The 12,906-nt window shown below is 41.5% G+C and overlaps 1 protein-coding gene across 1 annotated transcript in view; it reads right to left on the reverse strand.

Annotated features, from left to right (window-relative positions):
- Positions 1 to 12,906, reverse strand: part of ATRN (attractin) — a 124,214-nt gene that overhangs the window by 20,490 nt on the left and 90,818 nt on the right. Inside the window, exon 26 of the mRNA XM_026072754.1 lies at positions 10,242 to 10,320. Coding sequence (XP_025928539.1) covers positions 10,242 to 10,320 — 79 coding nt within the window. The remainder of the gene's footprint in view (positions 1 to 10,241; positions 10,321 to 12,906) is intronic.

Genomic DNA, 12,906 nt, shown 5'->3' on the forward strand with positions numbered 1-12,906 from the left:
ATTCCAAGCCCTAACTGACTATTTATAGCAGTAAAATGGTGCTAAACACCACGAAATGCACTGTGCCTCCAGTAGTCTAGGGAAGACGTACAGCACACAAGAAGGAAGAAGCTGCTATCCAGAATGCAACTCGTTTGAGCAAAACTAAGTATATCATCATTTTCTGGAACTCATAAACCTGCTGCGTTCTTCTCTCTGCCAAGTCACCTTTTGCTCTTTTTTTTTGTGCAGAAGACTGAGACACCTTCTCTCTAACCTTGGAGTTCAGGTAAGGTGGCAGAGATGCATGATAGCATCGATATAACTAAGCCTGGATGGGTCTATAGCTTCTAGGATTCTCAGTCCAATAAAACATAAAATTTCACTAGCTTTGGCAAATGACAAAGTTTTGCTTAATCTCTCAAATATCAAAAAAAAAAAAAAGCATTTCAGAGCAGATTGTAGATACTGTCACAGAGCGAAAAAAAAATCCCAAACCCAATAAATTCACACAAACGGAGATGTAGTAAGCATTTGCAAGCAAACTTGCGTGGACCTCACACTTGGGCAAAAGAACTCAAGGAGTTTTAGCATATTTAAAGCACCCCAGCAGATTGCAAACTAAAGCAAGCGTGAAACAGATTGCCGGGTTGTTGTTCCCGCAATTGTCCCCTTCAGCTATCATAAAGCGCTTTGTTTAATGGCTATAAAATCAAAGAACAAGCTGTCCTGATGAAGATGTCCAGAAGACTTACAAACTAGAAGCTATTCGCTCTTTGAAGCGAGTTTACTTTACTAAGGAAAATGTGCAATTCGGCAACCTGACACCTACTGAAGTCAACAGTAGCTTCAAGAAATAAAATCCCGAGCAGCGCCGTGAAAGCAGAGCTGCCTCTGAGTGCTACGACACCAGCGATGGGAAAATCAACGGTGATGGAGACGTTGCTGCCTTCGTTTTCCGATCTGCAAAGACAGCAGCCAGCCCAGGTAAAACCAAAGGTCCATCTCACCCAGCATCCCATGACCCAAGAAGCAAAGGCCTAAGGAAGTATATCTCTTCCTTACGCTGGTTCCTGCTGTAGCAAAGGTCACGTTACAAAACAAATTCAGAATAAAATCAGAATAAATTTGAGAAATAATTGCTCCTTAACCGGGAAGTCACTCTGCAAATACTGTGCATATCTAACCTGTGCATGTCTATATCCTTCACTATCTGTTTCGCCTGTCAAACTTCTAATTGACAGACATTTATCATGTTATAAAGGAGAAGTTGTGGCATTTCCCTCGCTAAGATGTGGAGCATGTCACTAGAAATCAGCCGCAGTTAACATTAAGATATCCTCGAACTTGGCCCATCCTCTTCTCTAATGATTTGCTGAGATTTAGAAAAACAAACCTGAACACTCTTTCAAGCAAAGCTTTGGTTTCTAGATCACGTGGTTAATAGGACAAGCTGGAATATTGTTAACCACTTGTGTCTGAAAAGGATCTTAAAGGCATAATGTTTGACAGCCTTACAATAAAACACACCAAAAAGTGTGTACTGAAACGCACCGTGGGCATTCAGCACCGAAGTAACTTTAATCTTAAAAATGAGAGCTCGCCCAACTTCCATGTGCATGGATTTTTTTTTTCTGCTGCCACTATCAGGAGAAAAACTCCTTTCAAGAATTACAAGTCAAAGCAATCGCAGTAAGAGAAGTGTTGAAACAAAGCCCGAAGGTTTTGCTGCAACCAGACGCTAATGGTACCTGACAATAAATAATGTAGACAGTACGTGGTGGAGAGGAGGGAGGAAAAAAAAAAAGAAAAAGGCAAAGAGAAAGGAAGATAACTGAGGTTGCTCATCTCATAGCGCACAGGGACTACAGGTGTAGATCCAGGAGTAAACACTGCAGAAAAGCGGTGTTTCATACCCGTGACTCTTTAAATTCAGATGCATGGAGTAAAGGGTAATCCAGAATGAACGCTGCGCTACCRATGTGATAAAAACAAGCACGGGAATTTAGGGAACCCGCTCGCTTTTCTTGCAACAGCGCAGGCTCTCATGCAAAAGAAAAACAGCCATTCAGGTTACTGGGTTAATTGATTAATATAAGCTATGCCGTGTTTTCTGACACGGAGAGCTTGACCGTTTTATTCGCAGTAATAAACCAGTCGCTGGTTTCTGTGCAACTACCCTGTTACCATCAATCTAAACCATTGCCCCCTRCGGAGCCTGTTTTATGAGCACAGACCTCTGGCACCTTGCGGGATTGGGCTCCGGTGTCTTCAGGCATGGAAGGATGCTGATTTTTCTAGAGGACAGCCACTCGCTTTGGATTTCATTTACGGYTTTGGAAAGCTAACCAAAACAGCTCTCTGGAACTTGTAAGGAAGGCAAGTTTTTACAGGAGTGTTTTATTTCAATTCTTCAAAAAAATGAAAACTCAAGAAGGGGGAAGAAAATGGGCGTGCTAATTAAGCAAAGGGCATTTWTAAGCTTTCATTTTAACGCAGAGTAAAAGAGAAGCAAACAGGATCCCACAAGGCAGGAAGCAAGCTATTCCCAACGGACAGGATATATTAATGCCGCAGTACCAAACACCAGCAAGATACCACCAGGAACGTCTTGTACCATTAGCCCAGGTCAAGGAAGGTGAAATTTCAAAAAGTGAGAGAGGCAAAAGAGACAACAGTCTCATTAATAGCTTTTATCGGAAAATCTGTAGATAGAATCCTTCAAAGCATTGCTGAAATTCAGCTCCTTCAAGATCTACAGCTTCTTGTTTTTAGAAGTACAGCTATTCCGTGCATGCAGAAGAGGTAACAATTTTGAGAGGTTTCAGAGGAACTTTGGCTGCAGAGATTTCCACAGAGCACRCTACCTGTTATTTCCTTTTGAGCAAACGAGTCTGATTAACGATCGTCTTCTGAGGATTTCCAGCTGCAGCCTTTGAGGTTCCCGTGCACTTGGCAGGGCGCTGCAAAGCTAAAGCTACGGTCAACTTCCTCCTGAACTGACYTTCTGCAGCTGAATTTCTGTACCGCCACGAAACGCCGGGTTCCGCTCTTATCAGTAAGCGGTATTAGCAGGCATGTTCTCAGTGCCGTCCACAGCCAACGTTAAAAGCTAGGATACTCTGAAAACAGCAGTGTGTTTTGAACCACTACCCTGCCTGCATGGCAAAGATAAACTGGTCCAACGGGCCAAAACTCAAAGACCTCCCAAACGACAGCGAGTCTTAACAGAAGACGACAATTACAATAACAAAAGAATAGTTCCAGCRTCTCGGAGAGAGGGAAAAAGTAAATATAAGGAGACAAACTGATCTGCATTCTATCATTTAACATACTTAGGAAAAAAAAAATTGAGGACAGAATAGACTATTTGGTGTCTTCTGCATCAAGCAGAACCGTGCAGCTCTCCCATGCAGAAYGCTGGAGACGCTGTTCTCCAACATGGATTCAGCGACCTGGTGGCCTCCCTCCCCAACCAAGGCTAAACTGAGGGCGATACCGAAACAGAACAAAGTCGTCTCCTTCTTCCAGACCAATTTTCTTAATGCCTTCAGTTCTGCAAAGCGCTCGAGTGAGTCAGTCCTCTCGCACATCCCCTCGAAGGCTCAGCGCACTACATCAAACACACAATCTAATCAAATGCCAAAAGGTCTCCCTGCCTACGCCGAGGATACGTCAACAAAGGATAATAAAATTCTCGTGGCAAGGTTTATTAACTCTGACTTTGCAACGCGCTAGCTGGAGTCACGGTGATTTCGCTGCCGTCAAGGGGACAGACGGCGTGCCCGTCCTTCCAAAACCATGGGTCGACATCCCCGTGGTTGCAATGGTACATGAGCATTTTGATGCCGGGCTGCATTGCTATCGAGCCAGCACTAACCGGTGGTCAGGCAGCAGCTGGGCATTAATACGAAATAAAATATATCCCGATGCGAAAACCTTTGTTTTACGTTTTAGTTACTTGGCTACCTTGGGGGAAGGAGGAGGAATCAGTGGAGTTACCTACAAAATAAAAAGGGGGTACAGAAAAAACACACAAACATCTAAGATATAAATACTCCACGAGGATAAGCCACTCTGTTTCAGAAATAAGTGAATTAAAGCATTTAGCTACAATTGTATTAACTCCCATATAAGTCAAACAAACAAACAATTTTCTCTGACACTTCCATCATCGCTGAAAATTAAGTTTTTAAGCCCCTAGAGCAGTGCACATATTAATGTTAGCTAATTAGTTTTGTAACCGACTTTGCAGGCTATGTTGAAAAAGGGGGGGAGGAGGGAATTAATGTTCAAATGCTTCTCAACAGGCATTTCCACACTTCAAAACTATAACAAACCAGAAAGCAAAGCTGCTGGGAACTTGCCTCATGCTGAAATGACAGAACATATTTAATCCAGGGCTGATTAAGATAAGTAAGTTATTTATCATAATCATGCCCAGTAGGAGGGCACAGAAAACTGACCTTTAATAAGAATACTAAGATATCGTTTGTAAAAAGAAAAAAAGAAAAAGGAAAAAAAGGAAAAAAAAGTGTACAGTCCATGTCCAATGCCCAGGCAGACTAGAAAATATATCAATTCCAGATAACTACACAATAGCGAAGCTACCTTTGATTGACTAGAGCTCTTTTAGCATAATTACACAACACTCTTTCTCACTGATTTTTCCAAATAGCTAAATTAGACACCTGTACCACTGATTCCTATTGTCACAGAGAAAGACCCAGGAGTCTGCAATTGCAACAGCTCTAACGTACAGAGTTAAGGTTGACCTCTCCTAGTGCCAGTCTATCACACCATTGCCCAAAATATTGGACTCTGGTTCTCTGCGGGATATAATAAAAATAGCCCCAGCTTCTTTCTTAATTCTCTGCTGCGGCTCTGCCCTTCCAACTTAGGTGGCAACACCCCGAAAGACCACGTAAAAAGTGCTCATCTGGGTGCCGAAGCTGCGTACGAGATTGCCGCCCTGATTTGCGGTACGCAACGCAGACGTACCACAGCCAGAAACAGCTGGCTGGAACGGGCCATCTGCAAGTTCAACCAGAAGTGAGCTCAGCTAGGCACAGAACCGACAGGAGCATCTTCAAGCAAAAATGGACCATCAGTTCCATCTAAGCCAGAATCTCTTATCAGTTTTAATCTTTTCGGCTGTTTTTTCTTTTTGGGGCATCTCTTCTTTCTGCTGTGATTTCCTTGAGTTGGTGACCAAAGCCAAACAGATCATTGCAGAGAGCACTTGGTGTTTGTACTTTGGAAAAAGCCTACAGGTCACTACAAGTTGGTTCCATTCATGGATTTTAAATCTAGAGATAGAGAAAAAAGCTACAATTATTTGATCTGACCTCCTGTACAGTACAAGCCACAGAATCTCATCACGTGATTTCTACAAACATGTTACTTGGATCGACATAGGAAAGACCCTTCCAAACACATTCAAATCCTAATTTGAGATCCACCTTTCTAAAACCAATTGTTGTCATTGTTAAACTAGCCATTAAAAACAGGAAAAAAATAAAAATAAAAAAGCATTTCTTTAATTCTTTTACCCTCATTCCCAGACACTAAGCGTTATGCCTTTGGCAGATTATTTACAAGACCTCTATATTGTCAAGAATCTTCTCCGATTCTTTTCCCACAGACAGTTGTTCACATTATTAACTCCCTCTGTGTTTTCCCTTGGATAAATTGAGTAATTTGTGATGCTTTAGTCTGTCCCTTATCTCCCAGACCGCAAATCAATCTTGCAGTGTTTTTCTGAACCATCTGCAACATCCAGAACATTGCTGAGACCAGGGTGGACGCAGAATTCCTATAGCCATCCTGCTACATTATACATAACACTAACACTGCGCTCTTATATATTACTTCACTTACATACCCAGGAACTGGGAATTAACATACAGCTCTTAGGTCACTACAGCCACCATCGTTTCAGGCTATTTTCCGGGAAGCATATGCTGGGAAGTAAACCTGCCCTAAATGTTTTACATCACATACAGGCTTACATTTGACACCGCAGTGACACAACTGAGCGTGCTGACCACCTAATCTAGACCTCCGCGGAAGTCATCTGCTTGTGATGATTCTCACTCCTCCAACTGGTGTTTTATCTACAAACTACACCAATGGTAAGTTAGTATTTTTTTTTCCTCAACTGACAGATGCTGAATGCTACTGCAAAACAGTCCAGAAACACCCAAACTACTGCCTGCTGGGAGTAGAGAAGTTCTGTGCCAGCTTATCTAGTTTCTCATATTCCCCCTCCAAGCAGCTGTGTCTGCCCACTATCAGACACGGGCTAATGAACGGGACAGATTTGTAGTCTGACCTTTCATGTTCTAGCACAGGGCCAATATCAGATCCTTTCAAAACAGCGCTGGAAATCTCCACGCTGCAATGAAGATCCTGATTTACAGTTACAGTTTTAAGACATTCCAATTCTGAATCCTTTTATTTAACAAAGGATACCTTAAATCAGAGTAAGACAAGACACGAGATGAATGAAGTACTAACAGGTGAGAGTTGGAAGGGGAAGAAAAGAGAGGCAGGGCAATAAGTAACATGCAGTAAAAATTCCTTTGGAAATTCTTTGCCATAATACAGAAAATAATACAGAAAGCCACTTGCCTAAATGGTAGTCGGTGTTCATAGACAGATGGGGACTGGCAAAGCTAAACCGCAAAGAGATGCTAAAGCAAAGGGAGCCAGTGGAGACAAGAGTGCTGCTCTGTTTTGAGCACACTTGTGAAGGAAAAGATGTTTAGCAATGAGGTCAAGGAGGAGGCGGATAATCCCTGCAGTAAATCAATACACAAAACCCATCTTGGATAAGTTTTGGCAGAGCAGACAGAGTAGAGAGATTCAGTCCTGGAAAGTCTGGGCAAGAACAGAGGCAAGATATAGACAATTTTAAGGATGTTAACGGTTGGATCCAGTTCTAGACACCTAAATTTAGGTACTTCTGTATGTGCTTGGCATTGATGTTCCCAACACAGCAAATGGGGCACGGAGAGCGACTCAGCTCACCCTCCCATAGACAGTTTTACACGGGGTCAGCCAAATCGCTATCCACACTCCACTCGCTGGAAAAACGAACAGGAGCTCTTTCTTGGCAGAAGTGGAAGAGCAGGAAGCCAGCTGAGGGTGAACAGACTCAAATTTGGAGGCTAAGATAGAATAAGAGGGCAAAAAATTCAAAACAGCAGGTGGGTATATTAAATTTATAACACCAGTCTCGTATTTTGTGTGTTATTTCCTATTACCACCCTGATGAATCTTAACATGTCATTTTCCAGAGACAAGATGGAAAGATTTCCTATTCCTATTTCCTAATGTCACTCACTTCATCCTAAGCCTCTTATAAAAGCTGCCTTTCTATCTCCATTTTCCTCTTTAAGATGTCTACAGATATTTAAACATGGTGCTCACTGGGGAGAGAATAAACACACAGTTTACTAACCCATCTCCTCCCTGCCCAATGGGACACAAATTGTTCCGGTTTTTACTTTAGGTCGAGTTCTGTACTCTGCAAGGTCCACACTTTTGCTCAGTGCTCATTTTGCTGGAACTATGCATTTGCACACCCAAAAGATACCTTTTGGCCATAAGGCTGAGGACCATCAGCACTGACACGTGCAGGCAGCTGGTCAAAGCGGATTAGCTATAGCAAGAAAGAAAATGTAAGGAAGATATTTTAATCTTCACATGTCTTACAAGATCCAGAGGTAGATTCTCAATTTGCAGACCACTGCTTTCTCGCTAAGGAGTGATACACGTTAATTTAGTTTCAACCAAATGATGCTGCTATAAATTTTCCCTACCCCATTCCACTAACCCGATCGGCTAAGCACAGCTGTACCACTTCTCCCAACATATTTTCCAAGCCCATATTGCCTGAATAATTCTGATTACTAGATCTTCCACCCAAGGCTCCCATAAGGGTAATGGAGAAAAACAAAGAACGGTCACTTCCAAAGTAAGGAAGAAAGGAAAAATCTAAAAGTCACACGCTTCAAAACCTTCCTTAAAACAGCAGAGGGCGAATCATGAGGACACCTGAAAACCTGCAGTGTAGGAAATTGCTATTAATCATTATTTTAGCTACTAATGCTTAAAGGGAGCCCTGATAGGATTTATTGAGAGTCTGCATAAAAAACTTTTGGAAGCTATAAAAACCATCTTAAATACTACCAAAAAGTCAAAGACTTTTGGGTAGTCTTTTGTCTCTGGAGACTGTCTCCGTTAATACAAAATATCTAATAAATGGCATGGCAAAGAATTAAAATGGTTTCCTCGCATTTTACAACTATTTCTAACAAAAGAAGAATGGAATACCACAGATCTACGAACTACAAGACAGATTTATGGTGCTCTACACTGAAATAAAATTCTAGTAAATTTTGATATAATAAGACAGCCTATATAATGAGGAATAAAATTCCTCATTTCATTAAGGTATTCCCTGTGCATTTTCCAGATATGAACTGCACATAGTACACCACACATACAGTTTACAGATGATCTGCTAGAACTGAGTGTTCTACTTTCACATGAGTACTTTGAAGATTTTTAGAAGAAAAATACAACTTCATTAAGAGGGCTTTGCTTAATGCAATGAAGGCGTAAGACAAATAATGGTGAAAGACAGGAATCTTCCAGGAAAAGAACATTATGATGAACTGTCTGTCAATTAGCTACATCTGTAAATTGAGTTTAAAAAGATTAAAACATGCTAACACTAACTGACCCCTTAACTCCAATTCATTTCTTAAAAGATGCATCAGACTGAAAGTAACTTCATTCGCAGAGACATTTTACATTTAAGCCACTCCTAAAATATTTTAACTGTGCTCCAGAGCATGATATTTATTTCTCCGTCTATATTCTTTATATATTCCTAGATAACATTTTATCGCAGGAGCCAACAGGGAAGTATGCTGACTCTATCTTACTTTCTTGCCAAGAAAGGGAGAAGGAAAAAAAAAAGCCACCCTAGTCCAAATCTATCTACCTTCAGAGACTACAGAAAACCTCAGAGACTTAAATGACTTCGAAGACTTTGGGCTACCTATTGGGAATGGGCAGAGTTCACCCTACAAGCCCTTAGCAGATGATACCCGGTCTCAGACGATGGGTCCAGACACCTGCATTTAGGAGGGACACAGGGACTTACTTGACTAAAGCCTCGCTACTCATTTTACGCACGAGAAAACAGATTGTACAAGACAACTGCTGTAAAATAATCACATTCATGGCCCAGTCTAACCTCTGTTACATCTGTACATTATCCAGGGCTCTGTCCTCCTCGGTTGTAGTGCCTACCGCAGCACGAAAGCCCCAAGCACACGCGGTGGTCTGCCTTGCTGCACGCACAACTTGCTGCTCTCCAAATACAGCTCTACTATACATTTATGCATTTGTGCTTAAAAATTAGAAATAAGGACCGACAAGAGCTCAGCAGACCACAGGGCTGGCACATTAGCCAGGTGTCGTTATATTAAAGGTAATGTGAAGCTAGAGCGCTTAATTAAGAAAAGGCCAAAAGGATGGTAAAAAAAATCACCAAATGTATCAAGGATAAACAAGGAAGACACCATAGCTTGAGGGGTTTATAGAAGACATTTTTTAATATGCTATGAACTATCAAACAAAATACAAGGTTGGGAGCAGTATGGTCCATAGCTAGGTGAAAAGGAGAAAGCTTTGCCATGACAGTTGCCTTTTTGAGAAGTACACCCATAGTTTTCCAAACCCTGGGTGGCTTCACCCGCCTTTTTCTTATGTTACCATGCTCCGGAGAGGAGGAAAAAAAAAAAAAAAATCCCTCAAACAACTAATATAAGCTTTTCATTTAAATTAGGGATAGTTTCTTTTCAAAAGATTAAAGCAGTAGCTAATGCAGTTCAGAGCTGCAGCACAGAAATTTCATCTTTCCAAACAGATCAAAAGATTCGCCTGATCTACAGTGGTTTCGTATTTAAATGATCTGGAACCTGAGTCCTGGCAACACCGGACATTCGCCTCTATTTTTTGTGCTTCATGGAAACTGCAGCATCAGGATGCTAAAGCAGCATCATTTGTCACCAAAACAGTAATCAAAAGTACATTATTACAAATGCCTAAACAGAAGCATTTATAGATTAGTGGAGCTTATCCTTAACTGAAGGTTAATACTATGCATATGTGAATAAATACATAAAGGAGAAGAATTATAAAGGAGTCATTTAAGAGACAGCATTCAATTTTGTCATTTCAACCTCTCTTCGTCGTGATGCCCAGCAACTTTGTTTAATCTTCCAAACCACGGCTGCCACCAGGAGCAAAGACAGGAAACAACTGTAAAGGAGAAAAAAAAAAAGAAAAGAAAAAGAAAAATCTCTTATTGTCCTTGTCCATAACATATCAGCAGCTGAAAGCTCTAGCAAATCAAAAACTAGACTAAAAGTTCATATAATACTTAGAGGTACTTTGATGAAAGATAATACAGCCGCGCAAAATGTTTTGCACAGTTCAGTGCTCATGACACCTGGCGAGGAAAGATGTACATCTATTTTCGGAGAAAACTGCAGTTCCAGAGTTACCTATTTGACCTCTTGTCATACAACGCTAGGAAATTTCACTAGGAAATCAGAACAGTAAGGCAGAAAGATTTAACCAAATTGGGGAAAAAAAATAAAACAATACCAATGATCTTTGGCTATATTTAAAGCGAGAGGATAACTGTGACGTGCCACTAGAAGGGCATCCGGGATTCTTTCGGATACCAGGGTTGGTCGTACTGAACTCGAGACATTGTCGTTTGTCAAGTGTGAGAATTTATTAGAGCTAAGAGGTTATAACCAAGCTATCAGTATAGCAAAGCTAGAATTATAACAGTACTGAAAACATATATACTTTTAAGAGCTCTAGTCAACACCAGCGTGCACATCAGCAGGTGACCTGGTGCTCAGCCCACAGCCCTGCTGGGTGGGCAGCAACGCGCCCATTAGCAGGTCCATCAGTGGGGAAGGGCTCCACAGGGCCAAGACGTCTACGGTGTGGGCCTGGCCAGGATGTCTACGGTGTGGGTCTGCGGTGTCACTTCTCCTTTGTCTGGACTTGTCAATCGTGGGGTCATTAGAAGGTGTGCCCCCAGGCTGCAGCAACCCCACAGCATGGTGGTGCCAGCCGTGGTGCACCCGGGGTTCGTTAGCTCTTGGGGAGCGTCCCAGAGCAAACCCGCCTTCTACGGGTGCACCATCCGGAGCCCCCACGCTTGCCTGTGTGGTGCGTGTCACTCCACCCCTTGACGCCATCAGACGTGCACGTTTTTTTTTCAGAAGTCAGCAAGTTCCCTTTGGTGTGCAGTGGGTGGTTTTTCGGTAAGCACAGTGTACTGGCTGCCAGTTTAGCACTGCACTCTTTTCCAAGCAGATCTATTCGGGCATCTGCACTTTAAGGTATGTTGTTAGCAACAAGAAGCTGCTCTTCCCCAGATACTTATCCAGTAGCAGGACAAACGCTCATGAGCTAGTCCCATGAGTACTCCTTTTGCCGCTGCRCAGGCTGAACATGATGTCCCATATTTGACAACTATTCTACTCCATACAAAACCGACCCATAAAAGACCGGTCATTTATGTCAACCAGTTCCACGCATTGTGAAACTCCACGGTAATTTTGGGGAAGGTAAGAGGACAGTCCTCCCCAAAGGCTGGCTATCTGCTATACATTAATAGTAACATAAAAGCAGCAGCTATCATTAATCAAGCACACGCTCCTCCTTGAGAGACTAGCAAATAATCAAGGGCAAAACAATTTTCTACAGTAATTTTGTCCCATATTATGAACATCTTGATTTAAAAGTGCTAAGGCATCGATGGTTCCATCTTCTATCTCTTCTATGGTTATGGAGAGATTCACAATTGCTTTTTCTAGTTCAGCTACTCCCAGTCAGGGCATGCGTCTAGAAGGGGAAGAAAGAAAAAACACAGGTCTGGAACAGGCACCCAAGCCAGAACGGTTAGTGGCTTATCAGATTTATGCCCATGAGAGGATCCACCTCTCTGGTAATTGAAATTTGGTCGCCACCCTTGCAGTTGGGTTTTAAGACTATTCGGCTCTTGTAGTTAGGCCCAGCAGCAATTTAGCGCTCTCAAGATAAGAGAAAAAAGATTGCTATTAATCAGCTTATTTGTTCCTCGAAATGGAATATTTCTTTTCATAGGAACTTCAAATATAGTTGGTTGCCTTTTTTTTCCTTATTTTCCCATATTTCCCTGATTTTTTTTTTATAATATACAATTTTACACTTTAACTTAAATCAACAGCTGTTATGCATAGATTTTACCATCTTTTTTTCTTTCTTTCCTTTCTTTCATCAAGGAAAGGTGCTAGCACCTTACTTAGGATCCTGATTTTTTATAAACACTGGGATATAGCTGTTAAGTTTGGTTATCAAGCTGGTATGAGTATCTCATACTTACCTACACCATCTTCCTTTGATGCTACTTCTATTCTGGCTCCTAGATTCACTCTATCACTTACACACTTAAAAAAAACCTCCACATTACTCATCTCAACAATTCTATCACTATTTCTGGCTGCTTCTTTTCAAGCTGTCCTCTTCAGAGGATCCCTCTGTAAGACCCAAACAAAAAGAAAAGCCTACCAAGGCCATTAGGTTGTTACAGTTTGGTTTTAACTGTAACTGCTGAAACTATTTCTTTTAAGATTATTCAGTCACATCAATCTATTATTCAAATTTGAACAGTTTTCTTTTTCACTGATTTTTCTTTATGATCAGAAACTTTTACTACATCTTGAGGCATTTTCCAGCCCTTTCTGGTTTCATGTAATTAAAGATGTTGCCTTTTCACATTATAGGTCTTTCTTGTTTCTTTGACTTCTATCCTGCAAACATTTAACTCTTCCATCTCTGGTT

The sequence above is a fragment of the Apteryx rowi genome, unplaced genomic scaffold (genome assembly GCF_003343035.1).
Source record: "Apteryx rowi isolate R43461 unplaced genomic scaffold, aptRow1 scaffold_35, whole genome shotgun sequence".
Taxonomy (NCBI): domain Eukaryota; kingdom Metazoa; phylum Chordata; class Aves; order Apterygiformes; family Apterygidae; genus Apteryx; species Apteryx rowi.